At 40.4% G+C, this 27,943-nt stretch overlaps 1 protein-coding gene across 1 annotated transcript; it reads right to left on the reverse strand.

Annotated features, from left to right (window-relative positions):
- Nucleotides 1-1,509: 1,509 nt before the first annotated feature.
- Nucleotides 1,510-27,136, reverse strand: LOC148049519 (acyl-CoA (8-3)-desaturase-like). Its single transcript, XM_087718642.1, has 12 exons — nt 26,866-27,136; nt 22,641-22,751; nt 19,959-20,156; nt 17,569-17,670; nt 16,294-16,422; nt 12,345-12,402; nt 11,680-11,756; nt 10,510-10,607; nt 7,863-7,959; nt 2,878-2,957; nt 1,871-1,996; nt 1,510-1,727 (listed from the first exon to the last, which is right to left on the reverse strand). Exons 1-12 carry the CDS (start codon nt 27,085-27,087, stop codon nt 1,661-1,663), a joined length of 1,365 nt encoding a protein of 454 aa, XP_087574768.1. The 5' UTR covers nt 27,088-27,136; the 3' UTR covers nt 1,510-1,660.
- Between the last annotated feature and the right edge of the window lie 807 nt (nt 27,137-27,943).

Consider the following 27,943-nt stretch of genomic DNA (forward strand, 5'->3'; position numbering starts at 1 on the left):
TGCTTCAGACTCCAGAACCTTCAGAGCATGACAGAGTACCTCTCTCTCCTAAACAGGTTGAATCAACTCCTGCCGTCAAAAAAATGTTTATTTTCTTTCCTCCATCCAAAATTGAAAGTTGAATTCATCCCCCCCCATTCCCAAAAGGTTTAATTAATATCTGTTAAGTTTCATGCTGCACAAGGTCTACTGCTATAAAACTTTTATGTTCTTTTATTTAAAAAAAAATCAAGTTCTAGATTCATAAAATTTAAACAAGTTCAGCATACTTGTTTGCCAAAGAAAAAGGAAAAGTGGTGGATGGATGAAAGAGAAAGAACATGTTTCTGTTTAATGTTTTTTATTTTTTATTCATATTTATCCTTACACATATCTTAGTGCAAGGTAAATGAAAGAAGCTAAAAAAGAAGAGGTGGCAACTGCAAGAAAAAGGAATTCTGCTTTGACACGAAGAGTGAAAGTTTCGCGGCTGCAAGGAACTGGAAACACCGGAGTCTTCCTCTCGCCACCTGCCGCGCGCCTTACGGTGGCATCCTGCCTGCATAGCAGCAGATGGTCCGAGAGTCCCCCGGGTGCCTCTTGTAGAACCGGCTGATGTCATAGACTTTCCTATCAATCACCCGCCAGCGCTCTCATGGCGGGCTCCCTGCGCAGCGTGATCTCTTCCCAGGTGAACCGCCGCGAAGGACCGGACTGATCGGTCGTGGGATCAGCCTCCCTCCTCCGTCTGATCCCAGCTTCTCCTTGCTGGGAAGCCACCCCCTCCCCACCGACTGAAGCTTCGGGGAACTTGGCGCTGTCCTTTTCACCACCATTGGGAGGGCGGACTGGGCGGGTCCTGACGAGGGAGTTCCATCACCGATTGGCCAACAGCGTCACTGACGCTGCTCTCGTGGAGAACAAACGCGGAGAGGGAAGTACCGAAAGAGCCAACTCGGCTGAGCTTTTCAAGTACGAAAGAGGAGTTGGCGACTGGCAGCGTTTTTGCAATAAGCGGAGCAAACTCATCAAGCATCAAATTGAAACAAACCGTAGAGCCTGACACCCTTGTAGCTAGGCAATCAGAGGGCAAGCACAGGACAAGAAATGTTTTGAGAATGTCTTTGATTCAAGAGCATCGTCTCTGGCCGCGGCATACAAAGCTGGAAGAAATGACCATGGTGAGATAAGCAAAACTAAGGCTGGTAGATGCAAAGCTGCAAAGGAAAATTTTCAAATGAGCAGCACCCCCTCCCCCACTTTCCATGACAGCAAGCAGCAGGCTGGCTGATAGGCAGCTTTCATGTTTCTATGGTGTTGCACTGCAGTTGGAAGTACATCTTGGATGCTTCTTTGTGGAATAGATCATTTACCATCTTGGCCTCTTCTTCTCTAATCTGTTTGTCCGTCCGTCCGTCCGTCCGTCCATCCATCCATCCATCCATCCATCCATCCATCCATCCATCCATCCATCCAGAATAATTTACCACAAGATTTCTTTTCAATATTATTTATTTAGTCATCCACTGTACATGGCTATCCATCTCATGAAAAACAGATGGTGGCAACAACATTATAAAACAATCAATAGATTAAAAATATTATTATTTAAATTATTTTAAAATCACAAAGGCTAAGAGAGAACAGCAGGTGTTAATAACAAAGGAGCCATCCCAATTCCTCACTGGTATTGATTTTTTTCCTGGTAATAAGCATTGTGCCAGACCTTTCCTGATTCCTTCAGGGTGCTGCAGAAGGAAAAAGGAACATGGAACACATTAATCAAAAGCACATTTGCACAGCCATGAGTTCTTTCAGGCTACTCTTCACTTGAGATATTCTCTTGGTGACATGGCTGCAAATGGCCTTTTTCCTGTTGGCTCACACTTACCGCAATATATCCGCAAAAGCAGTGAGCATGGGCTTGCACTCATACTTAATGTTATGCTTGGCACAAAGGGATTTCACCAGGGGAGCCGCCTTGTAATAATTATGTCGAGGCATGGTTGGAAAAAGACTGTGGAAAGAGAGGAAAAATATCAAGAGGACACAGTAGAAGACACTTCTACTGTAATTTGGATCCTGCTGTCATTACTGCCCTTCCCATTTCAATGTCAGAGGGTTTCCTATTCAGTATTGCATACAGGCAGGTGGATACAGAAGAGGATAACCTTTCACCTGTCTGGTTCCCAAAGAGTTTGAGGTAGGGATGAACAAGCTGAGGTCCTTCTGATTATTGCTGAACCACGATCTTTCCTAATGAGTTACTTTGTAGTAGGGTACTATGCAGTTGCTCACAGGTTTTGAAATCTGAATTAAGAATTTTAAAGGTGAAAACCAGCATTTTGACTTGGTCCAGAAATGAATTATAATTATCAACCATATAATCTGCTATATATCTAGAAGTAAGACTTTACTTCTTTACACACTTTACAGCCCTCTCTAAGTGGTTTACAGAGTCCGCATATTGCCTCCAACAATTTGGGTCCTCATTTTACCCACCTCGGAAGGATGAAGGGCTGATTCAACCTTGAGCCTAGTGAGAATTGAACTGCCGAATTGCAGGCAGCTGGCAATCAGCAGAAGTAGCCCGCAGTACTGCACTCTAACCACTGTGTCACCATGGCTCATAGATATTAGTTTCACTGCTGCATTTTATATGAAATGCTGTTTCTAGGCATTTTTACAGGATAGATCCCAAAGTCCAGTCTGGAATAGCCACAGCATGTATAACTGGGACAAGATCCGCTTTCTTTAAAACTAGCCAAAACTCCTGGCCACAGCCATCATTTGGCTTCAAACATGGACCATAATATGCATGTGATGCTTAGTGGTGACAAAAGCTGTACAAACATTGCATTATATGCTGTATAACCTTTCCATATAGCTTGTACTTACTGATGTTCAATCTGGAAATTCAAATGCCCAGTGTACCAGTCATTGAATAGAGATTCATTCACATTACATGTTGCTGCGAGCTAAGGGGGAAATAAAAAAAATATGTAGACTTCCAATAACTTCCAATTTACAGTATTGTAGACCATCATTCATTTCCAAATGTTTGTTACATTTATAGTATGGTCCCTGTCCAGAAGGAAATTAGAAATATTTCTGAATCCAGACCAGGCAATCCAGGCCAACTATTGAACTGGTGCTGTGTGCATGGGATGAAATCCAGTGATATATATGCACGGGGAAAAAATTGCACAGACTAGGATATTGGTAATATTTCAGATTCAATTGCTTATTCTGCTTAACACGCTGGCTTCTTTTCAGGAGAAATGTAGTTCTCTTTTGGAGTGAATCAACCAACCGGTGAATCTAAAGTCATCTTCCCTGAGTCATTCTTATTGAACTATTTCTTTAGAAGTAGACATGGAAATATTATGTAATTACTTCTGTAAAAGTTAGGGCATTAGGTTGGGATCAAATAGATCAGTCTCCAAATCTCCATTCAGCCATCAGCAAGCAGATTTAGACCAATTGTTTTTCTCCTATTTTCAAAAGAAGGTACCATTATAAAATTATTTTGAATTATTGTCTTTTGAGTAGAAAAAATAGCTTTAAAATTGTTACATTTTCTTGAATACAGTCCTTAATATTCAGAAATAGATAGGTCTTTCAATATCATTTACTTGGTTCAATATAATTTCTCTTAATAATTCCTCAAAAATTGTTTCATAATTATATTTTATATAATTCATAATTCATGTAATTCCTTTAAAAAGCAGCTTGCCTGATTTTGGAATGTATTCAAAATAACATTTTAATATAAAACATTTATTCATAAATCTACTTTTGTGGGCTTTAATTTTAGTCCAAACAAAACTGGATATAACCAAATCATATGAATTAATGTACCCTCCAATTTTAATAAAAATAATAATATAAACATCAGAGGTGGTATTCAGCAGGTTCTGACCAGTGACGTGCGGGGAGGTTTATGGCTGGTGAGGCAAGTGGGCAAAAGCCACCCTGCCGCCTTGGCGCTATGTCCGACATAGAGGCAGGATGCCATGTCCGACATAGAGGCGTCCCACCTCTATGTTGGACATAGCGCTGGGGCGGCAGGGCGGCTTTTGCCCTCTTTCAAGAGGCAAAAACCGCCGTGCCGCTAATTTTACTCCAGTCATGTAATGTGTTGATTGTGATAAAACATTCAATTGCTGTTATTTTTACAATGGGTTAATGTTAACAGAGGTATCATCAGCTAAATAAGAAATGTGAGCTATATATAGAAGAATCTATTCCAAAACACTTGAAGGAACTTCAACTGTTTGCTTAAACAAATTAACAAAAAATCATGTCTTCTTTGTGGGATATTGGAAAGATTCCTGACAGCAAGTTAATGTGTCTTAAAACTTCATGGCGACTTCCTCTTTTCCATATATCAAGTAGTGAAATAATCTTTCTTTTGCCTAAGGCTGAATAAGATGTATGAACGTGTACTAAGGCAAAGGGGCTTCATTTTGTTATAAAGTATAAATCAAGGGACATATTGGTTTGGCTCAATCAACTAATCTATGATTTGTTTTTGGCTTAACCTATTGTATGAACACAACCATTGTGATCTATAAATCCATAGTTTAGAACTGATCATGATGTGTAAAGAAGATTTGTTACTTTAGTATATTAGGCTAAGTAACTTCACATATTTTTTTCCATTTTTTTCATTCAAGGGATGAAATACAAACTCACAGAAAATAACCAAGAACAGAACAAAACTAAACAGGACAAAATTGTTTGGAGGAGGGGGCATGATTTTGTTCCTTGATTTGGCAGATATGCCATCTTAGCAAAACGTTTCAGAATCTAATCCTTAAACCTAAATCATAGTTTGCCGGTTGCCTGAAGAAATATCATCTGTTACTGAGATGGATTAGAACTAGTTAAATGCCAAGCCTGCCTTGAAAGGTAGGGAAACCAAGTTTCTTAAACGTTTTGAAGCAAATATCATTTAAAAGTCTTACTTAACTCCAAGTGATCTTTTGCATATTGGGGAGGTAAGTAGGCTAAAACCAATTTAGCCTTTTATTTCCTATCAATTCTGACACAGGGTGATGGTTTAACCCCCTCCCCCACATACACACACACATACACCAATAGTGCGGAGGCTGAGGAAAATGAGAGCGGAGAACCTTCCCCAAGCATGTCCCGTTGCTGCTGGTGCCACTTTTGGTGAATCTGGCTGGGCGGTGGGACTCTTGCCATTGCTGCTGCTGCTGCTGCTGCTGTTGCCGCTGCCAGCACCACCACCACCGGAGAGCTCGCTGCGCCAACCCGCCAGCAGAGGCGGGTAAAAGACCCGCGTCTGCTGTCGGGCTGCCCCTCTCTTCTCACACAAGGCTGCCCCTCTCTTCTCAAAAAAACTCTCTCTCAAATTGAGAGAGAGTTTGTTTGAGTGAATTGAAGAAACAAACACATGCAAACGTACGCACACACACAAAAATTACAATAAAAATTACTTACAAATTACAATAATTTTGAACTCCTCCCCCTCCCTCTGACCCACATACCTTTTCCAGCTGTGTCACAGAGGATTTCAACTCTGCTCTTGTCTGCCATGATGAAAATGTAAAAAGAAAAAGGCAAGAGCTGCTGAAGCCAGGCTGGGCTAGTTGCTGCTAGAGTCACGATGTGGATGACTCTGCTTAACTGTTTAAAAAAAGCCTCTAAAAAAGTGCCCTCTGAGGAGGAGGCGAGAGAACCACGTGCCTCCTCTGCATAAGGAATTTTTCACCTTTTAACCCTTGCTTAACTCTGCTCAAGTGACCATAAAAATAGATTAAAGGAGGCACGTGGTTCTCTCGCCTCCTCCTGCAGTTAAGCACTAAGCAGAGTCATCCACTGTGACTCGGGCAGCAACTACTTCAGCCTTTTTCCTTTTAATTTTTTTTCTTTTCATGATGACAGTGGTGAGGTCCTGCCTCCCCTGCCTCCCCGTCCCTGGTTCTGACCAGTTCTGGAGAACCGGTAGCAGAAATTTTGAGTGGTTCAGAATACTGTTAAATACGACTTCTAATGCCCCCCCCCAGGTCCCAGCTGATTGGGAAGAAATGGGGATTTTGCAGTAACCTTCCTCTGGAATGTGAAGGGAATGGAGATTTTACAGTATCTTTCCCCTACTACGCCCACCCAGCCATGCCACACACACACCAAGTCACACCCACAGAACCTGTAATAGATTTTTTAAAATCCCATCACTATTAAACATGCATTAAAAGTTTACCATTTCCCATCCCCAGGAATTATATCATGCTATTACAAAAATAAAACAAAAAAGAAATTGGAAAAGGAAAACTGTGCATGAATAAACCAATCTTTAGAGCTACCTTAAAAACTGGCTGTAAGTCCCATAAAGAAAAGGTAGAATCCAAATGAAATATATAGATGGGTAACATAAACTTGGTTGGTAGACCAACAGGAAAGATATAATAAAGGATGGCACTAGCTTACATTTGGAGGACCTATAAGATGATATACAACTAGCCATTTTGCATTTGTATTTATGATTTACTGTTAAAAAAAGAGAGAAAACCTGTCTTGTCTCTCATCATGTTTCATTCTTTCTTTGTGATAGAACAGATTATCTATGCAGAAACCATCTTATTAATGTCACAACAACTATACACTGTTTCTCTTGTTAACTTGCATCACCGTGATAAGGTTTCAGGTAGCAACTTTAAATTGCTCAATGCTTGCTGGAGGCCTAGTCACATAATTTATTCATTTAGTCCCATCCCTTAATTATCTTGTCTAAATCACAGTTAGAAATTGATTGTATCCAAGCCAATCTCTAGTTCCATAATAACTGGTAAAAAGCCCTAAGGGAAAATGACGCCAAGAAAGCATGAAGAAACATGCTTTTTAAAAAAATGAAAGAATCATTGGGTACATCCACATGTACATAGTCACTCTACCCTTTCTGGGGAGATTGCTGTAATTACCATTAGGAAAATTAGACTTCCTCCATGTTAGAAATTCTGTTTATATATAGCACCACAGATTCATATAAAGATAATGTCACCATGTGTTTTACTGCTTAATTGCTCAACTGTAACAGGAAACTCTACTTAGTGCCAAAAACGTAGAATATATACCATAGATCCTAACTTTTAAATACTACTATCTACTGGCTGCACACTATTGTAGTTGTTGCATAAATATACATTCCAACAAAATGTTTTTCAACACTCTGATATTTTCTTCTCTACAATATAAAGAGAAAATGGCAGTATTTCCCCTATCACCATCATTGTTTGGCTATTCCTATCTTGAATCAGTTAGTCTTATGGATCTATATTCTCATTCTGTGGATAATGCATCTCACAAAGTTAATTTCTATGCCATTGAAAAACTGATTCATGATCCCAAAAAGAACAATTATGTGAATTGGAGTCCACATGTGGGGACTTGGAATTGTAAAGTGTCCTTTTGGATGGAGGACTAATAGCATTGGTGCTGTTCCTGCTTTACTGAGTAGTAAACAGCAGTAACAATAAAACTGTTCCTGCTTTACTGAAGAAGCAAGGAAGATTAACAGGCAATGTACTACATTGTTTACCATCTCATCATCTACTATGGACAATGAGTTCATTGTTGGCCCCTGTAACTTTTCTCCATGAGAAGAGAAAGGGCATCATGCCGCAATTGTGATTTTCCCAGAAACTGCAATATGAAAGTGATTTCTAGCTGCCAGCACAGACATTTCATTTGTACTACCTGCTCTTCATAAGACAATGTTTCAATGTAAATAAGGGCATGAAATATTTAAGAAAACAACAACATGATCTGGCCCTGTGTTTCAGAACTAAGGACCCAGCATTTCTGAATAAGATTATCTGAAGACAAGAAATTTCCCCTTTAAATAGAAACTATCTCACCTGGGCAGAGAACCAATCTAAATTCTGATCATAGTCAATATTCATTGGAATATGGTTCATCTGTGAGACCCAGATAAACCATCCAGATTCTAAGTACCTGTGTGGACATTAAAACAATAATAATGATTCAAACAAATTCTTTAAATGGTTCATTCACTAGTAAAGCTGCTTTTCTCAGCCCAAAACATAACATGATCATTACTGTTACCACATTATTGCACGGATTATACAGAAACATAATTTTATAGGTAAAAGCAGGGAGTTAAAGCTATGGCATTCTGTAATAATCTTATGCAATCTGTCACACTTTAATCCCTCTAGAAGTTTCAGGTATTCTAAAACTTATATTCTTCAGAGTTCTCAATTGAGTAAATAGTATTATCAGTTACACAAGTTGATGAACTGCCCACATTTGGATTACCTATTGGGTAAGAAAGATGGATAAAGGTGCTTAAATTCAGCTTAGTTCCTAAAGAAGCGGGGAAGTGCTTAAGATTTGTCTGTATTTCCCTTTGCAGCTCCTTTTCCATAATCACTTCTCATTTGCAATACTTGTGAGTTTGGGTTTCACACACATCAGTCTGAGCCAATTGTTGCTTAGTTTGAACTGGCCAACAGCTACACAAAGAATCCCAGCCCCTAAACAGAATAGTGACGTTCTTCTGGATTGAATATCACTACATACATTGTCTCCAGAGTTTTTAATGGCATATGAGTTACAAACAGCTCCTTCCTTTGGCAAAAGATCCCAAAGGAGGGGTGAAATCCTCCCAGTTCATCTGATGGTCGTGCAGCTTGGAAATTTTTTTTCACTTTTTAAAGCAGTTTCCCCCTTGCCGGTTCACCCAAACCAGCAGGGAAAAAATACTTTTAAAAATGAAAAAAATGTTGGCCACACCCACCCAGTCACATGACCTCCCACCAAGCCACGTTCTCAGAACCACTGGGGGGGGGGGGGAATAGATTTCACCACTGTCCCAAATAAATTTCTAGTTCTCCCTCCTCCACAATATGACCCATCTAGGCATTTTGCAGCATTCATTTGTGTCTTTGTCAGTTTGTTTAGGAAACAATCTTTCAGGTAGATTGCTAGCCAGATTGTAAGAAAGGATTGATTTGTGAAAACATTAAAGAAATCTAAAATTCCTTCATTTCCCTGATCAGCCTTATAGCTAATTGGTCCAACATCCAAGAGGATTTTTGGGCTAAAAAATGGCATGCTGGAAACACTACATTTGAGGCCTTTTGACACGAGGTACTGTAGATTGGATGAAACACATGTTGGGAGACAGGTTGTATATCAATGGTGGGCTCCTACCAGTTCGGACCGGTTTGGCCAAAGCAGTAGTGGTATGGTGGCCTGGGTTGCTGAAATCGGCAGCGATCCAGCCCTGCCACACCCCCGAACTGGTTCCCTGGTGGCTGCCCCTGGCATCTTGTTTTTGAGTTCTGCGCATGCACAGGACATTTTTAACTGAATTGCGCATGCGCATCCAGCACGGATCCAGCACGTGCACACAGACAAAACATGTGCACGAGTGAACCGGCAGTAAAGCTGGCCATAACCCACCCCTGTTGTATATGCATATGGAGGCGGCTCTCCAAATGCCCTCATTCCTTGGATGAAGCCATTGAAATGCAGTTTTTATCCAACTGTGAAGTTCAGGACAAATCAATAACAATATTTTATTCTGAGGATGGAAAGTACCAGACCAATCCTTAAAGAAATGTCTCCTCCTGTACTAACCTTCTCATAGTGCAAGATCAAGCTTTTAAACACCAACCTCTGTTCTCAGATGAAGCTATTTGGCAATTAGTGAAGAACATTTGAAACTGATAATTACTGGCTGTTTAGAACAGTGGTGAAATCTAATCCCCCCCATTCTGGCTTGGTGGGGGGTGTCATGTGGCTGGGTGGGCGTGGCCAACTTTTTTTCACTTTGTAAAGCATTTTTCCCTGCCGGTTCAGCTCAGCTGTGAGCTGCACATCATCAGAAGCTTTTTAAAGAACTTTTAAAGAGGGTGAACCGGCAGGGAAAAAATGCTTTAAAAAGAAGGAAAAAAGCTTCCAATGATCGCGTGCAACCCTCAGAAGCTTTTTTTTTTTTTTTTACTACCGGTTCCCAGAACCACAGACAAATATCCCTACTGGTTCGGCCGAACCAGGCCTAACCAGGAGGATTTCACTGCTGGTATAGAGGTATTGGTAAGTAATACTTTGCTAATTGGTGATGACCAAGCAATAACAAGAGTTGGATCAAAATTATTGTGGTGAGCTATGCTCTTTTCAATAGCATGGTTGTTTTTATTTTCATTTTTATGTTACAAACTAGTTTGAGGTGAGCTTGACGAAGGATGACACATCATTTTTTAAGTTAAAAAGCCCAAGCCATATAGTCATAGATACAGATATTATAGCATCCGTATAGTATCACTGTAGTATAATAGCGATCAGTAACAGTGTATACTAATTTTTTTATTTTGTTTTAGATCCCCATATTAAGTCAAGAAATGGAGACCTCATTATTTTTTCAAAGTGGTAAACAAAGCTAGTAATGTACATATTGAAGGTCTCTCTTTGACTTCACAGCAGTTAAAAGCATTAGCTGAGTCATAGAAGCAGGGTAGAGTTTTATATAATTATTACCTTGCTAACCAGTAGTAAGCCATAAAGCTCTTAAATCCCATTAAAGGAACATACATGAGGCAGACCCGGAAGTTATAGAAAAGATTGTTAAACAGCTCCTGTCAAAGAACAGAATGTTAAATAAGCACAATGGTAACAATGTGTGAATCATTATTATGAGGTCCTTTTTCAATTTCAGATTAATTAGCTACAATGTGGCATACTAAAGACTATAATGCAATAACATGTTGAGTAATAGGCAGCCTGCAATGTAGTGCTGAAGGACTTTCAGGGTCTCTTCCTTTGTGTATCTAGTAAAACTCCCACAATGATAAAAAAGGAGTGGGGATGGAGCATACTAGCATCAGTTGTGCAGAAACCTTGTTCTACATCAAAATGGAAAGAATTTCTCTAGGGCAGAAATGGAATTCTTGAAGCTGCTAAAGGTTTTGATGTCATTTCCAGTGGCTGAGAATTGCAATGGGTAGTGGCATGGCTCAATTTGAGTAGTGGGGGTGGGGGTGGGTTCTGTACTCATGGGAAGGAATGAAGCTTCATACCCACAGTATGTTTAATTAGAGCATTGCATTATTAGAATGTGTCTGTACTCCCCATATCAGTGCCCAGATAATCTCTCCCCCATCCCTCTGGAAGTGCACCCTAATATCCATGGTAGTTAGAAATGCAATCTCCTGGCAATCTCTTCCTCTGCTCCTCATCCCTTTCTGTTTCACTGTTGCCACTGTCTCTGCCTGGAGGAGCGTATGGTTGTTATCTGACTTTCAGGTTGGTTTGGAAAAGATTCCCAGTCTAGGAGATAACTTCCCCAATGCCTGATGTAACCCAGTGGAACAGGCTCATTGTTAACATCAGGGTAGAGACTGTGGTCAGCTCTTTGTAGCTGTGATAAGCATTCCTTGGCTTGGATTGTAATATTTGCCTATTGCTCACCCTTCCCTTCCCAAACAAGGTACATTTTCTGTTCAATGGTGCTGACAAGAGGGAAGGCCAATGAAATCATGAATGGCAGGGAATGTTCCCATGATGTTGTGGGGAATGAAGGAAAGAAAGCAATTTGCATTTTGTAATGCATCTCCTGTGGCTCATTAGAAAGAAAGAGGATTCAGGACCATTATGTGTTACACTTGACCATACACCAATCCCCTAAAATAAAGAGGTGCTATGACTTACCAACCATTTTTTTCTTTGAAATACATAGCGATAGGAAACCAGTTGGACACCAATTGTAAATATCAATGGGGCAAGGACTAATATAAAAATGCAAAACGAGAATACAAAAATGAGTGTGTGATTAAAATAAAAATAGAACATATCCTAGAGGAAACAAACATCTGCCTCTGAATCCCTTTTTGCATTAAACTAACCGCCTTATTCTCTGACCTATTGCCCCATTGCTCATCAGGGTATTTCTATAGTGTCAGAAACCTGATGTAGAGGGAATAAGGAATGGCCTTGAAAGCCAGGAGAAAGAGTTGCTATCAAGTCACTGAGCCCTTTCCAAGAAAGTAATTTGTGTAAATGTCTCAGGCAGCTCCCTGCTTTGCATTAAGGGCGGAAACACATTCATATTTCCAAGATCCTGTTATTCTAGGTCAGGAGTGTCAAACTCACGGTGTCATGTTGTCGTCACGTAACATATCACGACTTCCCCCCCTTCGCTAAAATGGGCTGGGTGTGGCCAATGTGACACACCTGCTCTAGGTGTTCCAATAAAAGTAATCCCGACCTGTGGGGCATTGGTTTCTTAGTCTGCTCTGTTATATAGTGCTGATATATGACTTTATTGGTTATTCTCCTCCAAATTTAGGCTCCTGTAAACATGGTAAAACACTTACGGGCAAAGTAATTATGTTGGTACTGGTAAGGCATATACTTCCTTTTCTTCTTTCCAAGCTGCACAAGGAGAAATAGAACAAACAGTTAAATTGTCAACTATGTAAATTCCACATCAGGGTCATGTTGTCTGTGCCCATTCTTTACAATATAGGTTCTTGAAAAGATTCATCTTTGCTTATTATTATATCACAGATTATTTGATCTGTCTCTCTTGATTTTCTGCTGTACGCACAGCCTTTGTGCACTGAGGGTTGCCTCTGATCTTTGAGGGAAACTACCTTTCCAAAATAGACAGGGTCAGGGGGAAAAACATGGACAAGGCAATACCAATATTAAATGTGATTTCGTTTTAATTTGATTCAATTTAATTCACTTGTTTCAATTCATACATTGAATCACCAATGTTACATTATTTTCTCTTTTTTGTGATATTAAAAGTTATAGTTTGTCAACTTTTGGAGAGGCACCGTATTTTACTGCAGCCTTGAACATGCACAATTCATTAGTTAAGTTACTTGACTTTGCATTCATCTAAGCACAACTTTTGGGAAGGGGAATGCATTATTAGACTGCACTTCACAGGAAAATGTGGATCAAAACATGTTATTTGGAAAATGTACAGATTAATACAGAAGTGCAGTGGAGATTTGTGTCATTAAATGTAGCTCAGAATTATTAACAGATCTAATTATCTTGGATGCATTTGGGTCAATATTAATGGGGTGGGGAATGACATTGCCATAGGTCTATGCTAGTTTTTGCTAGTCAGCTAACTAAGCAGAGGTGGGTTGCTGCCAGTTTTACTACCAGTAAAACGAAGAGCGCTATGTACGCATGCACTGTTCAATGTATATTGTTCTTTGTGCATGCGCAGAACAATTTACAGTGAACTGTGCATGAGCAGTCACTAAAAACCAAAATGGCAGCAACCGAATGGCGGCAAGGAAACCAGTTCAGGGATGTGGCAGGTCTGGGTCACTGCCAGTTTTGCAACCCAGGCCTGAATTCCACTACCGGTTTGGTCAAACAAGGCCAAACCAGGAGCAACCCACCTCTGTAACTAAGGTATGTAGGAAGCACACCACAATAGTAATGGGGGATTTTAACTACACTCACATCAACTGGGAGACAAACTCTGCACCAAGTGGAAGATCCAACAGGTTCCTAACAAACCTAGTAGACAACTTTGTTTCTCAAAATGTAGAGAAGGGAACAAGGGATCAGTTATATTCGATTTACGTAATTCTCACTAACAGAGAGGAAATGATAGAAGGTGTATAAGCTACAGGAACCTTGGGGGCAAGTGATCATGCAATATTGGAATTCAACATTATGCAAGCACAAGTAGTAGACAACAAAGTCGAACTAATCTTTGACTTTAAGACAGCAAATTTCAATAATCTTAGAGAGAGTTTGGAAAGGGTTCCATGGATGAGAATCCTCAAGGGGAAAACAACTCAAGAAGCTTGGTAAATTTTGAAAAGTGAGATTATAAAAGCCCAGTCTAGCACAATACCAATAAAGAAGAAAAATAACACAGCTCTCAAAAGAAACCAACATGGCTGCATAAAGAACTCTGTGTTAAATTGAAAGACAAAAAGGATAAGTATAAAAAGTGGAAGGGGGGCACATAACTAAGGCACAATATCAGCAAACAGCCCAAGCCTGTAAAGATGAAGTGAGGAAAGCTAAAGCTCATAATGAAGAAAGGCTTGCGACAAATGTAAAAAATAACAAAAAAGCTTCTTCCAACATGTTAAAAACAAGAAAAAAAGTCAAGGAAACAATTGGTTGATCACTGGAGAAAGTGGAAAGAAGGTGACAAGCAACAGGGAGAAAACAGAACTATTTAACTTGTTTTTTGCATGTGTGTTGAGACAAAGGGAAAAAAGCCAGTCCAACCTATCAAAAACAGCATGACAAAAAACAGATTAGAATAGGGAAGAAAATGGTAAGCGAGCACCTGTCTACCCTAGACAAGTTCAAATCACTGAGACCGGGTGGATTATACCCAAGGTTCTGAAAGAACTGGCAGACAAAGACCTCAGACCCACTGAACAATATCTTTCAAAGATCCTGGAGCACCAAGGAACTACCAGAGGACTGGAAAAGAGGTGATATAGTTTCCATCTTCAAAAATGGAAAAAAATAGACCCAAAAAACTACAGACCTATCAGCCTGACCTCAATGCCAGGGAAGATTTTGGAAAAGATAATCAAGCAAAAATCAGCAAACAAAAAGCCAACAGAAGCCAAAAAAAAAAAATAATAACAAAAAGTCAACATGGGTTTGTCAAAAACAGATCATGTCAGACTAATCTTATGGCATTCTTTGACAAAATTCATGGACTAGAGGAATACTGTCGATATAATTTATTGGACCAGTGAGGCATTTGATAAAATAGATCATAACCTACTATTAGATAAAGTAGAAAAATGTGGGTTAGACAGCATCACCACCAGATGGATTCATAACTGGCTGATCAACCGCACTCAACGTGTAGTCTAGTGGTGGGATACGATCGGTACACATTGGTACAGGCATAGCAGTGCCTGCTGGGAGCACCAAGTACCATTCTGGTATGGTGCTCCTGAGGGCCCACCCGCTCGCCCGCTATCCTTACCGCTATTTGAGCTGCTCAGGGTTTCAAGCATGTGCACGGAGTGTACACTCTGACGAGCAGCTGGAGCATTGCGGGCAGTAAGTATGCATGCACACACTGTGAGTGTGCTGCACGCATTCACTTATTAGATGCTAGGGCCCGTTGCAGCGTACCAGTTGCAATGGGATCCAGAACCCACCACTGGTGAGGTCCTCAATGGAACTGCATCTACATAGAGGGAAGTATGCAGTGGAGTACCACAAGGTTCTGTTTTAGACCCAGTACTCTTCAATATCTTTATCAATGATTTGGAAGAGGAGATAAATGGGGAATTTGCAGATGACACCAAGCTGGCAGGAATAGCCAACATTCCAGAAGACAGAAGGCTCTTGACAACCTTGAACACTGGGCACTATCTAACAAAATGAAATTCAATGGTGAAAAAAGAAAGGTCCCACATTTAGGCAAGAAAAACAAAATGCACATATACAGTATATGTGGTACCTTGCTCAATAGTAGTAACTGTGAGAAGGATCTTGCAGTCCTACTGGACAACCATTTAAATATGAGCCAACAGTGTGCAGACAGCTGCCAAAAAAGCCAACACAGTTCTAGGCTGCATAAATTGATAGAATTAAGATCACGTAAATGTTAATACCACTTCATAATGCCTTGGTAAGGCCACACTTGGAATACTGCATTCAGTTTTGGTCGCCACGATGTAGAAAAGATGTGGAGACTCTAGAAAGAGTGCAGAGAAGAACAGCAGCAATGATTAGGGGACTGGAGGCTAAAACATATGAAGAATGATTGCAGGAACTGTGTATGTCTAGTTTAAAGAAAAGAAGGACTCTGGGTGACAGGATAGTAGTATTCCTATATCTCAGGTGCAGCCACAAAAAAGAGGGAATCAAACTATTCTCCAAAGCACCCGAGGGCAGGACAAGAAGCAATGGGTGGAAACTGATCAAGGAGATTATTCTATTCTATTCTATTCTATTCTATTCTATTCTATTCTATTCTATTCTATTCTATTCTATTCTATTCTATTCCATTCCATTCCATTCCATTCCATTCCATTCCATTCCATTCCATTCCATTCCATTCTATAAGAAAATAAGTTTTACAGAATTATTACAGAAGCAGAGAATAGAAAATAAGGCAATGCCTGAACCGATCCAACAGCAATAAGAGTTGTTATAAAGAAATATGGGAGATGGAAAGAAATATTTTTTCTATTTTCCTAGATTGCTCATGAGAGTTATGGTGGTGTCGGGTTTTTTCTTGTTGTACTGCGAATCCTTTTTCAGGGTCTTTTGTTTGCCTAAGACTTTCTATTTATTTACCTTCAAAGAAAGTTTCTTCCCCAGACTGAAAAGGAATGGGTGCGTGTTGAGATCAGGGTCTTTGCGGAAGCAGTTGGGTTTGGCGTGATGCTGGTTATGCATGTGGTTCCATAGGCTCACCGGTCCTCCCTGGAGAAGTACAGAAGAACAAACATGAATTCCATCTATTTGTGAATAATCATGTATCCTATGTATTACACAGTAGCTATCAACAAACAAAATAAAACAAAAACCACCTGCAGTTTTGTTGGTTTACACTTCCTTCATCCAGCAGGAATTGAATTGTGTACAGTGACAGTGCTCTGACCTCCACCATTTTTGTGTAAACTAGCTTCATTTCTTCTCCTTCTTATTAAGCATCTGAAAAGGTTTCATTCCAAGACTGGCTATTGAAAATTCCAGTTTTGCTGCTAAATGTGTTTGTGTGAAACAAAAATAAACTAGAAATAGACTAGATCAGGTGCCTACGGAGGAGTAATGGTATTCTATTTTCTTCACTACCAGTTATGTAGAGGGAGCACACATGTCTGGGCATGCACAGAAGATCCTTGATGATGTCTGAGTCTCCCAAACTGGTGCAAAATGGCAGCATACACATTTTTTTATGGAGCTAGACAGCAGTGAGGCAGAGGAACAGCTACAGCCTGTTCCCAGTGTGCGCATGTGCAGAGCTGCCAGGAGAAAAGAACAACTCCAAAATCAGGGTAGACTTGGGAGTAAAGTCACAGGTGGAAGGTGATTGGTTCCTCCCATAGGAAATAAAAGAGGAGCGAAAGGGGAGTGGGCTTTTGCAGGAAATAATTTGTCTGTTCAGTCGTTAGATTTATTTCAGGAGTGTGAAGATCTGTCCATGAATCTCAGAGACTCTGTGCCCTGTCTTTCCTTGTACAGCACCTCATTTGGAAAATATTTACATGGCAGCTTCCATTACTTTCTCTTCAGTAGTGAAAAATCAAAGCAAATATAGTGCAGTATTGTTAAAAAATAATTCATAGCCATAAAATGCAGACTGACTATATTTCTCTTAACACCATCTCCCTTTTCTGTAAGGAAGCATTAATAATACTGTCATCTTACAGAGACATTGCAAAAAGATGATCTTATATTTTCAGCCCTTCAGTGCTTAAATTGTTCTATATCAGTGTTCATTATCCTTATCCTATTTTTCAAAACCCTAGAGACAGAAAATAACGATGGATAGGCAGACCCAATTTCAAATATATAAATAATCACAAATCATCACTTAAATTTTCCTTCTCCTAGATGGATTCTGACCTTAAGAATGCCAATTACCACGAAGTGAGCTACTCTGTTCCACTTGAGCTTTTCAAAGACTGACACATGGCCAAGATCATGTTGGAGAAAACCATACTGGATCTGGAATCAACAAACATGACACATATGTATATAATTTCTCCACATTTTTCCTGCATGAATTAATTGGTAGAGGAGCATCATTAATTACCATTAATTAATGGTGATCAAAAAGAACCACAATTATATTACACATATTGTGCGATTATACACTGTATATATAGATACATGTCTGTGTCTATACATACACATACATACGTACAATACATACATAAGACTTTATATGCTGTATGCTGCCAGCAAATACTATTACTTGCTGCCTTCCTTTCAAACATTTTAATTTCAGCTGACAAAAAGGATTAAGCAATATTATGCATATTCTGCAGTATAACTTGCTCAGATCCTGAAGCACTTTTCTTCAATTTCAATTTCAATTTAATAAAATTTGTATGCCTCCCACTCCCTTGGGACTCTGGGAGGCTTACAGACAAGATAAAAAAGCATTTAAAAATTAAGATAAAAGATACAATTATTAAAATTACACACCATCCATTCTATCTAAGTGGGGCTGGATATTGATCAGCAGCCCCAGGCCTGCCGGAATAGCCAGGTCTTGGTGGCTTTACGGAAGGTTGGGAGAGTGGTAAGGGTCCGGATCTCTACGGGTAGGTCGTTTCATAGGGCCAGCGCAGCTACAGAGAAGGCCTTCCCTTGGGGGACTGCCAGCCGGCATTGTCCGGTCGACGGCACCCGGAGGAGGCCCAACCTGTGCAATCTTGTTGGTCGTTGGGAGGTAAGTGGCAGGAAGCGGTCTCTCAGGTAGCCAGGTCCTAAACCATGTAGGGCTTTAAAAGTAACGGCTAGCACCTTGAAGCATGTCCGGAGACCAATGGGGAGCCAGTGCAGCTCACGGAGGATAGGTGTAACATGGATGTATCTAGGTACACCCAATATCGCTCGCGCGGCTGCATTCTGGACCAACTGTAGTCTTCGAACACTCTTCAGGGGCAGCCCCATGTAGAGCGCGTTACAGTAATCCAGTCTTGAGGTGATGAGGGCATGAGTGACCATTCAAAGTGCCTCCCGGTCCAGGTAGGGCTGCAACTGGTGCACCAGGCGAACCTGGGCAAAAGCCCCCCTGGTCACAGCCGACAAATGGTGTTCTAATGTCAGCTGCAGATCCAGGAGGACACCCAAATTGCAGGCCCTCTCTGAGGGGTGTATAGTTTCACCCCCCAGGCTAAGAGGTGGAATATCTGGATTATCCTTGGGAGGCAACATCAATAGCCACTCGGTCTTGTGTGGATTGAGTGCAAGCTTGTTCACTCCCATCCAGACCCAGACAGCCTCCAGGCACTGGCACATCACTTCCACTGCTTCGCTGAGTTGGCACGGGGCAGACAGATACAGCTGAGTATCGTCCGCATATTGATGATATTTGATCCCGTGCCGTCGAATGATCTCACCCAGCAGCTTCATGTAGATATTGAATAGGAGGGGGGACAGGACCGAACCCTGCGGCACCCCATATTTGAGGTGCCTAGGCGTCGATCTCTGTCCTCCAACCAATACCGATTGTGACCTGTCCGAGAGGTAGGAGGAGAACCACATAAAGATGGTGCCTCCCACTCCCACCTCCTGTAACCATCGCAGAAAGATACCATGGTCGATGGTATCGAAGGCCGCTGAGAGGTGAAGAAGCACTAGGATAGAGGAATGTCCTCTATCCCTGGCCCACCAGAGATAATCAATCAGCGCGACCAAAGCAGTTTTGGTGCCGTAACCAGGCCTGAAACCCGACTGAAAGGGATCAAGATAATCTGTTTCATCCAAGGTCCATCGGAGTTGAAAGGCCACCACCTTCTCAACAACCTTCCCAACAAACGGGAGGTTGGAGACTGGGCGATAGTTGTTTAAGATGGCTGGATCCAGGGAAGGTTTCTTAAGGAGGGGTCTCACCACCGCATCCTTTAGAGGGTGCGGGAAGGATCCCTCCTGAAGAGAAGTGTTAACAATCCTCTGGAGCCAGCCACGTGTCACCTCCCTGCTGGCCGAGACCAGGAGGGACACGGGTCCAGTAAACAGGTGGAGGCATTCACTGCTCCCATGGCCTTGTCCACTTCCTCAGGAGCGACAAGTTGAAACTTGCTCCACAAAGTCCGATCAAGACCTTCCCCTGGCAACTCTTAATCTGTGTGTAGTTGAAGTACTATGAACAGATTCAACAGTTCAAAGAATTGAAAACCGAGATAAGTGCACAAGGTGTTAAATTATAATGAAAACAATTAAATTGCTCTCTATGTATTGAAGACTGTTCTAAACTGCTATGATCTGCAACACAAAATGGTTACCTGTCCAACGGTGAACATTGCTACTCCAAGAAGGAAAGGCATCCAGGATTTTCCAAAATACCAGATAGTAAACCAAGATGCAATGTCTAGTATGAAAGCATGCAGAAACATGAAAGCAAAAAAGCTGAATCTTGACTTCAAGAGCCCCATCTTCTTCACTGTTGCACGCAGTTCATGGAATTCCTTGACCAGCATTTCCTACAAAAAATGATGACAGGTTTTTTTTACTTGCTTCAGAACATTAGAACCCTTTTGGAAGACTAGACCAAAAGCCCATCTTGAGTTTTATGTATTAAACCTTAGGTTGGATTTGTACCCGGATGAATCACTTGACCATGCAGCTTATTGGGTGACTTAGGATCAGTTGCTCTCTCTCAGACCAAGCTGCAACACAGACTTTCTGGGATAAATTAGGGAGACCCCCATTTATGTCATCTGGAGGTTCAAAAAAAGTACATGAGATAAATGCAATACATAATTAAATAATGGTCTATCATCTTTGTTCCGCAGCCCAAAGGATTTTGGATTCTTACATGTGGGATCTAATATTTTCTTCTTAGAATGATAACTAGAGTGCTTTCAAAAATTACTACACATTCTTCTTTCAATGAAAAACAAAGGAAATGAAGTCAATAACCAAAGCCGTCAGGCCTGCAATTATTTTCCTTTTAGGATTTTTGGCCTGCCGCACTCTCCATTATTTTCCTATGCTGTTTCATTAGTGTAGTAATTGGGAGGGGGAATAGTAAGGAGTAGAATTGTAGAATGTGTTGTTGTCATTCCTTTCTAGAAATCAAGGTCATCTTTTGCCTCCGCACCTCTGCATCTGACTGGAACTGAATGGGTGGAAATGCCAGTGTGGCCGAAGAAGATTGGACCATGTGATGGATTTATGGGTGTGGGATAAGATCATGAACTTTCAACTGGGTGGAATCCCAGGAAGCTTTTAGATTTGGGATTCCACAGTTTGTTGCCAACATGTCTGGCTTATTAAATAGGAACTTTAAGGATAGCTCTGCCTTGGACTCTGATTTAATTCTGCATGATATTTGGAACGCTGACATTTATTTATTTATTTATTTATTTATTTATTTATTTATTTATTTATTTATTTATTTATTTATTTATTTATTTATTTCAATGGTACCACTTGATGACCAGAAAATATTATCTAGGTCCATGATGCGGCACGGGGAGCCATTTGTCAGGCCACGTGAGGCATTGCCTTGCATATTGGCCAGCTGACTTTGGTCTTCTTTTGAGGCCATTTGCACCCTCTGGAGGGTTCCCTGAAGCCTCCAAAGTGTGAAAGACTGGCCTTACAGGCAAACCAGAAGTTCGGGAATGGTGACTTCTCATTTGTCTGTAGGGCCATTTTTTGACCTCCAGAGCCTTCAGGAGGCTTCTCTGAAGGCTCTGGAGGGTGAACAATAGCCCTACGGACAAATCGGAAGTCCTGGTTTGCTTGTAGGTCCATTTTTCGCCCTCTGGAGCCTTCAGGGAAGCCTCCTGAAGGCTCTGGGGGTCAAAAACCGGCCCTACAGACAAACCAGAAGTCACCATTTCTGAACTTCCAGGTTCCCTATAGGTCAGTTTTTTGCCTTCTGGGGGCTTTAGGGAAGCTCCTGAGGCCTCCAGAGGGTGTCTGGGGGTGGGGCAGGGGAGGCTGTTTTTGCCCTCCCCAGGCTCCTAGAAAGCCTTTGGAGCCTGGAAAAGGCGAAAAAGCCACAGCCAAAGTGGTGTGTGTGGATGTGGGTGTGGATGTGTGGCTGATCACATACATGCATGCACGCTGGGGGCGGTTGCATGCATAGCACTATGGGTGTGGTACACCGGCACACGCCTCCATGCTCCCCTTGCTTTTGGCACAGCAGTCAGAAATGGTTTGCCATCACTGATCTAGGTCATTGACTAAGTCAATGTCTCATCTGGAAAATGCTTTCCAATGCCCCTCTGTCATTATACTAAATAGGACGTCCAGATCTTAAAAGAAAGAACCAAGCCATCAACATTTGCAGTTAATAATACAACAGCAATAGTAAAAAAATCTCTAATAGGAATGAGGTACTGAAGAAGCTGTGAAAGAAAGAGATAGGGTTAAAAGATCCTAAGTGAAGTTTATTAAATCCAAAAGTTAGTGACTGTATGAAATAAATAGGTTGAGGTGGTTTGAGCAGTGAAAAATAATGAATGAATCAACCTGTAAAACAAACTATTAAGAGGTGAATTGGCCAAGGGGAAGACTGAGAAATTTGTGACTGGATATCCTTAAAATGAGAGAGAGAAGTTAAAAGTGCAATGGATAATGAATGAAATGATAAATAGACATAGACGAAGCAATTAAAGTTTGTAAGAATATCTCTTGATTGTCTATCTGTCTATCACATTTGTGGTGGCTACTCGTCTTCACTTTCTAATAGAAAAATATGAAGAGATAAAGTGGATAGTATGGATGTAACCTAGATTTAACTGTCCTTTTCTATTTTTTTTTAACCTTATATCTTTAATTCCTTTGGTTTAATGTTCTTTACACCACTGCATTTTGCATAATGATATTTTCCCTGAAAGGGATTAGTGTGATGCGGATATATACATACACATACATATACACATGTACGCCTAACTATCTAAAATAAAGGTTCTGCAAAGGGAATCCAACAGCTGAGATCACCTAATACTCACATTTTTTGTGGGCTCACAGCATGGTTGATCTGGGGCAAGCTCTCCAATTAGGAGGGAATTCAAATATCTCTTTACCAGATCCTCATCCTTGTGGAAAGCTTCAAAGGCATCCTAAACACACACACACATACAAATAAGGTTAACATGGAGAAGAATATCTGGTTAACATGATGGAAATGCCAGTTAAGTTGGCTATTTGTTCATTTTGGAAATAATGAAAAGTGTATTGTAGGTGATGCTTCACAACTGGCTCTCTAGGAGGCCAACTCTATGACCTTGATTAATTTTGAAGACTAAAACTGTGCTGCTGTAGTTTACTTGAAATGTAAATAAGGCAGGACCATCTTTCTCTGCAATAGTTGGACTTGGTTGGCTGCCCAGTCAGACTTGCAAGGTTCTCTTATCATAGCCAGTCTTGATAAAATTAGTTTTATCCTTACTGTGGAATTGATTTCCTGATCTGGTCTACTTAGTGGAGCTGAAATAAACATTCAAAAATTATACAACTCAACTCTATAGTGACCTTGAATTTTTTTCATTGCTCAAGGAATATTTTCAAGATGGAAAAAGAATACATACAGCCACCATCCATCAAAAACATGTTTGACAAGCAATAGAACATTGTACCGTATCTTTCAAAAATCCTGGAGCACTGGCAAACTACCAGAGGACTGGAAAAAAGCTTATGTGATTCCCATCTTCAAAAAAAGCAGGAAAAACAGATCCAAGAAATTACAGACCAATCAGCCTAACATCAATACCTGGGAAAATACTGAAAAAGATAATCAAGAAACAGATCTGTGAACATCTAGAAACAATAGCAATAGCAATAGCAGTAGACTTATATACCGCTTCATAGGCCTTTCAGGCCTCTCTAAGCGGTTTACAGAGAGTCAGCATATTGCCCCCAACAATCTGGGTCCTCATTTTACCCACCTCGGAAGGATGGAAGGCTGAGTCAACCCTGAGCCGGTGAGATTTGAACCGCTGACCTGCTGATCTAGCAGTAGCCTGCAGTACTGCATTTAACCACTGCACCACCTTGGCTCTTTTTAAAGAAGTAAACTTCTTTAAAGTTTCTCCTTTAACAAGTAAAGTAGTAAGTAGAAGTCAGCACAGGTTTATTCAAAACAGATCAGGCCAAACAAATCTTATTTCATTCTTTTATATAGTGACTAAATTAGTAAACCAGCAAAATGTTGGGCATAGCAGACTTCAGCAAGACATTCAACAAGGTAGAGCACAACCTACTTTTTGGTAAACTAGAAAAAAGTGGGATAGATAGTGTCACCACCAGATGGATTTGTAACTGGCTTACAAACCATACTCAACGAGTAATCCTTAATGGTCTACATCTACATGTAGGGAAGTAAGCAGTGCGGTAGAACAAGGTTCCATCTTAGGCCCAGTACTCTTCAATATCTTCATAAACAACTTAGATGGAGGAATAGAAGGGAAACTTATCAAATTTGCAGATGACACTAAGCTAGCAGGAATAGCCAACATCCTAGATGATAGGCTGAAGATCCAGAGGGATCTTGATAGATTTGAACATTGGGCCCTAACTAACAAAATGAAATTCAATGTAGAGAAAAATAAAGCCTTACCATTAAGAATGAAAAACCAAAAGTACACATATAAAATTGGGAGAAACCAGGCTTAAAAGCTGTAACTGGGAGAGGCATCTTGGAGTCTTAGTGGCCAAACAATTAAATATGAGCCTATAATGTGCCAATGCAGCCCTAAATTGCATTAACAGAGGGATTCAATCAAGATCAAATGAGGTACTAATACTACTCTATAAAGCCTTAATAAGACCATACCTAGAATACTGCATCCAGTTTTGGTCACCACAGATTCTAGAAAGAGTGCAGAGAAGAGCAACAAAGATGATAAGGGGACTGGAGGCTAAAACATATGAAAAACAATAACAGAACTGGGCATGGCTAGTCTAGTGAACAGAAGGAACAAGGGAGACATAATAGCAGGGTTCCCATATTTGAGGAGCTATCATAGAGAGGAGGGGTTAAACCTATTTTCTAAAGCACCTGAAGGCCAGACAAGGCATAATGGATGGAAACTGATCAATGAAAGATTCAACGTAGAAATAAGGAGAAATTCAAGACTTTGATCTCATCCATCACTATTTTTACATTGGCAACAGATATAACTGCACATGAATGCCACATCTATGTGCACATACATCACTCTGCAATATGCCAATGTGTTCACAGAAGATTTTCAAATGTTCACAACTCCTGAATTTATATGAAATTTACTGATGACATTTTCATGATCTGTACCCATGAAAATCCCTCATTAAATTCTATCAGGATTGCAACACTTTCAATACGTCAATCCCATTATCAACCTAAGCCTAGATGTGTCCAATAAGTCCACTTTTCTTAAAATAAACACATGATGGACACATAAACTACATAATGAACACATAAATGCCAGGAAGCTTACAAATCACCATACCTACATGCTTCCAATTTCCATCCAGAATATACCATCAAATGCCCAGTTTATATTGAAATAGATCCTAAAAAAACCTTCAGCAGGAGATCAAAATTTGAGACAGCTGAACCTACATAGAGCAAGAAGTATCAGGCTACCTCAGAAGGCCTTAACAAAAACACTGGGGTTTTAACCCATCATGGTTATGTAATCAAGGAATCTTCATCTGCTAATACCCCAGTTTTCCCTTTTCCTTTCCCATTCCCTTTCCTTTACCACCTCCTATGTCCATAAATTCCCAGATTCATCCTTGAAGAAGATATCCATGCAGTGACTGCATATAGATTCTTCCATTCAGAATAATTCTTTGTCATATAGCCACAAGCATTATGATTTAATGGCAATGTAGACATTTTGATAATATCAGTGCTAGATTTGGTCTCAAGTATGCCATCAATGCCTGAATGTCCCATAATAGATGGTGTTATTTAAAGAGAGCCTTCAGTCAGAGATTAACTTGAAGGCAGAATATATCAGGTATTTACCAGAAATGTCTAGAAGTGACAGAATGTCTCTAGAAAATGTGGTCTTTTTTCATCTGCTGCAGATGCTTCCAAGATTGAAAGTCCTGATAGATATTCAAGAACACAGAAGATATTTCTGAGCTTCAGCTACTAATCCTTGTACAACATGCGAGCTACAACAGGTACATAGAAAAAGTCAATCTCTGTTCTGATAATTTTTTATTTAGCTTATATTTATATTTTCTACATACACTGAAGCAATAATGACATAGACTTATATATAAATGTATGTATGTATCTACAGGTGTGTGTACATTTAAACATTTTATCAAAATGTTAATCAAATTCTGGGTCCATAAACTATTGTATTATGATATATACAATAGAGTCTACAGATTCTACACTTAACTAGAATTCAATCCTGAGAGACTTGTGGACTTAAACTCGCAGAATTCCCCAGCCAGCATGGTTGAACTTGAGGCTGGTTGAAGTCCACGAGTCTTAAAGTTGCCAAGGTTGGAGAGCCCTGACTTAGAAAGTTGCCAGTTCCTTCTTTCCAGTGGTGGGATTGCAAATCTTTTCCTACAACTTCTATGAGAACATGCTTCATGTGCAGCACGAATCCTGCAATACTTGGTAGAGGTCCCACTTCTATGCTACCAATATTACTCATATATTCTCACCGAGAAAGTCTGCCAGACTGAATTTTGCTTAGGCAAAATATAAGCTGTGTCCATGCTTTTTCACAAATACCTTCTGATCTGGTCCTCAGACCTAAGCTGTATTTTGTTCACTTTGTCTAGATGTCAATAAAGTTGTGTAACTTAACTGCAGTCAACCATTGACCCAACCTGGAAAAAAGAAAGCCTGCAAATCACATCAACTTGTACATCTGTACATTACCGGTAGCTGCTTAGCTGCTGCCCTGTCTTTTTTCCAAACTTCTAAATTTTGGACAGATTTTGTTAATCAATACTACAAAATTGCCAAGCAATACAACCACCATCTGGAACTTCCTTACATTGTGTTAAAGTATTGGACTGTCCAACCCAGAATGACTGTTCTGTAATGTCAGAATTCCTTTCAGCTTCAGAGAAGAGAGATTCCTTTCCACCCATTCTTCTATTTGAGACCCTTGGAGAAAGACACAACCTCAACCTGGAATGTGTGTATTCAAAGTAAATGTTTTGTGCAGCCTTCAGGTCATTCCATGGTTGTCTTTTCCCTCAACAAGGACTCACCGTGGCATCTTGTCCAGAATAGTGTCTGATGAGACGAGGCCCACCTGGATGCCGCAAATAGAACTGACTAACATCATAAACCTTTCGGTCGATGACCAGCCATCTCTCTTCCTTCAAGTCTCCATTGCCTGTGCGGAGCCCCACTTCCTCCCAGGTGAAGAGACGGAGAACCCCTGGCTCAATCTCTGGCTTCCCTGCACTGGCTCCTGACCGAGGGGGCATCCTGGCTGGAAGCACTGAGGGATGCTGCTCCACTAACTCCTGGACTGTTTTTTTTTAGCCTGTGGAAAGTGGAAGCGACTCTATCTCTTCATTCGACTAAATGTTGCAGCCAACTTTATATACACCTCTATTAGCCACCCACTCTGCATTAAGTTCCTGTTGCTCCAGATGTACTCTTGCAAGGCTTCCCTCTCCTCCCCCTATCAAAGGCATCTCTTCTTTCAGAGAACATAAAACTGGATAGTAGTAGAGTATCAAGTTGGATTAAAGAAGATATTATCATTGAGGTTTTTTTTTTTTTTTGAAAAAGAACAACAACCCAGAATAATAAAGAACTGTGTAAAATATTCTGGGTAAGAATTGAATAAGTTCCATAACAGTTCTCCATAGGAGTTTAGCAACCTCTTCACCAAGAGTTATTTTTAAAGGGCTTCCTTCTGTGAACACTAAAAAGCAGAAAAGCAGAGAATTGGGAAACCCATTCAGGAAGAGAAGCATTGCACAAGCATTTGCACTGCTTCCAAAACTCTAAATCCTTCTAGGCATAGAAATGCTCCCACCATTCACTTCCAACTTCATTACTGATATCAATGCATTTTCAATGTAATGATAGAGGCACTTATGTCAACATAGTTTTGAATTAAAAGAAAGAGGAGAGGAGAACATGGAACCATCTGTCTTCTTTTTTTTTAATAAAAAGTTTTTTTTTTATATTTTTAGGTACATATTTTAACTTCTTTTTTAAACAAAGTGTTGTCTGGGTTTTTCCCCTTTACATCTTCGTTTAGGCATAGTTCATTTTACATCATATTTTCATTTTACATTTCAGTCCTCTTATTTTCATTCCATATTTTCC

The sequence above is a fragment of the Thamnophis sirtalis genome, unplaced genomic scaffold (genome assembly GCF_051295495.1).
Source record: "Thamnophis sirtalis isolate CommonGarterSnake01/CBP01778 unplaced genomic scaffold, rThaSir2_p1.2 scaffold_1, whole genome shotgun sequence".
In the NCBI taxonomy this organism is placed as follows: Eukaryota; Metazoa; Chordata; class Lepidosauria; order Squamata; family Natricidae; genus Thamnophis; species Thamnophis sirtalis.

What these genes read in the sequence shown, in the direction of transcription:
- LOC148049519 (XM_087718642.1), bottom strand. Translation starts at nt 27,087, where the DNA reads ATGCCCCCTCGGTCAGGAGCCAGTGCAGGGAAGCCAGAGATTGAGCCA. An exon ending in CAATGTTCACCGTTGGACAG is followed by an intron (nt 17,671 to 19,958) that starts GTAACCATTTTG and finishes TGTTGATTCCAG; the next exon opens with ATCCAGTATGGTTTTCTCCA. An exon ending in GCTTACTACTGGTTAGCAAG is followed by an intron (nt 7,960 to 10,509) that starts GTAATAATTATA and finishes ATGTCCACACAG; the next exon opens with GTACTTAGAATCTGGATGGT.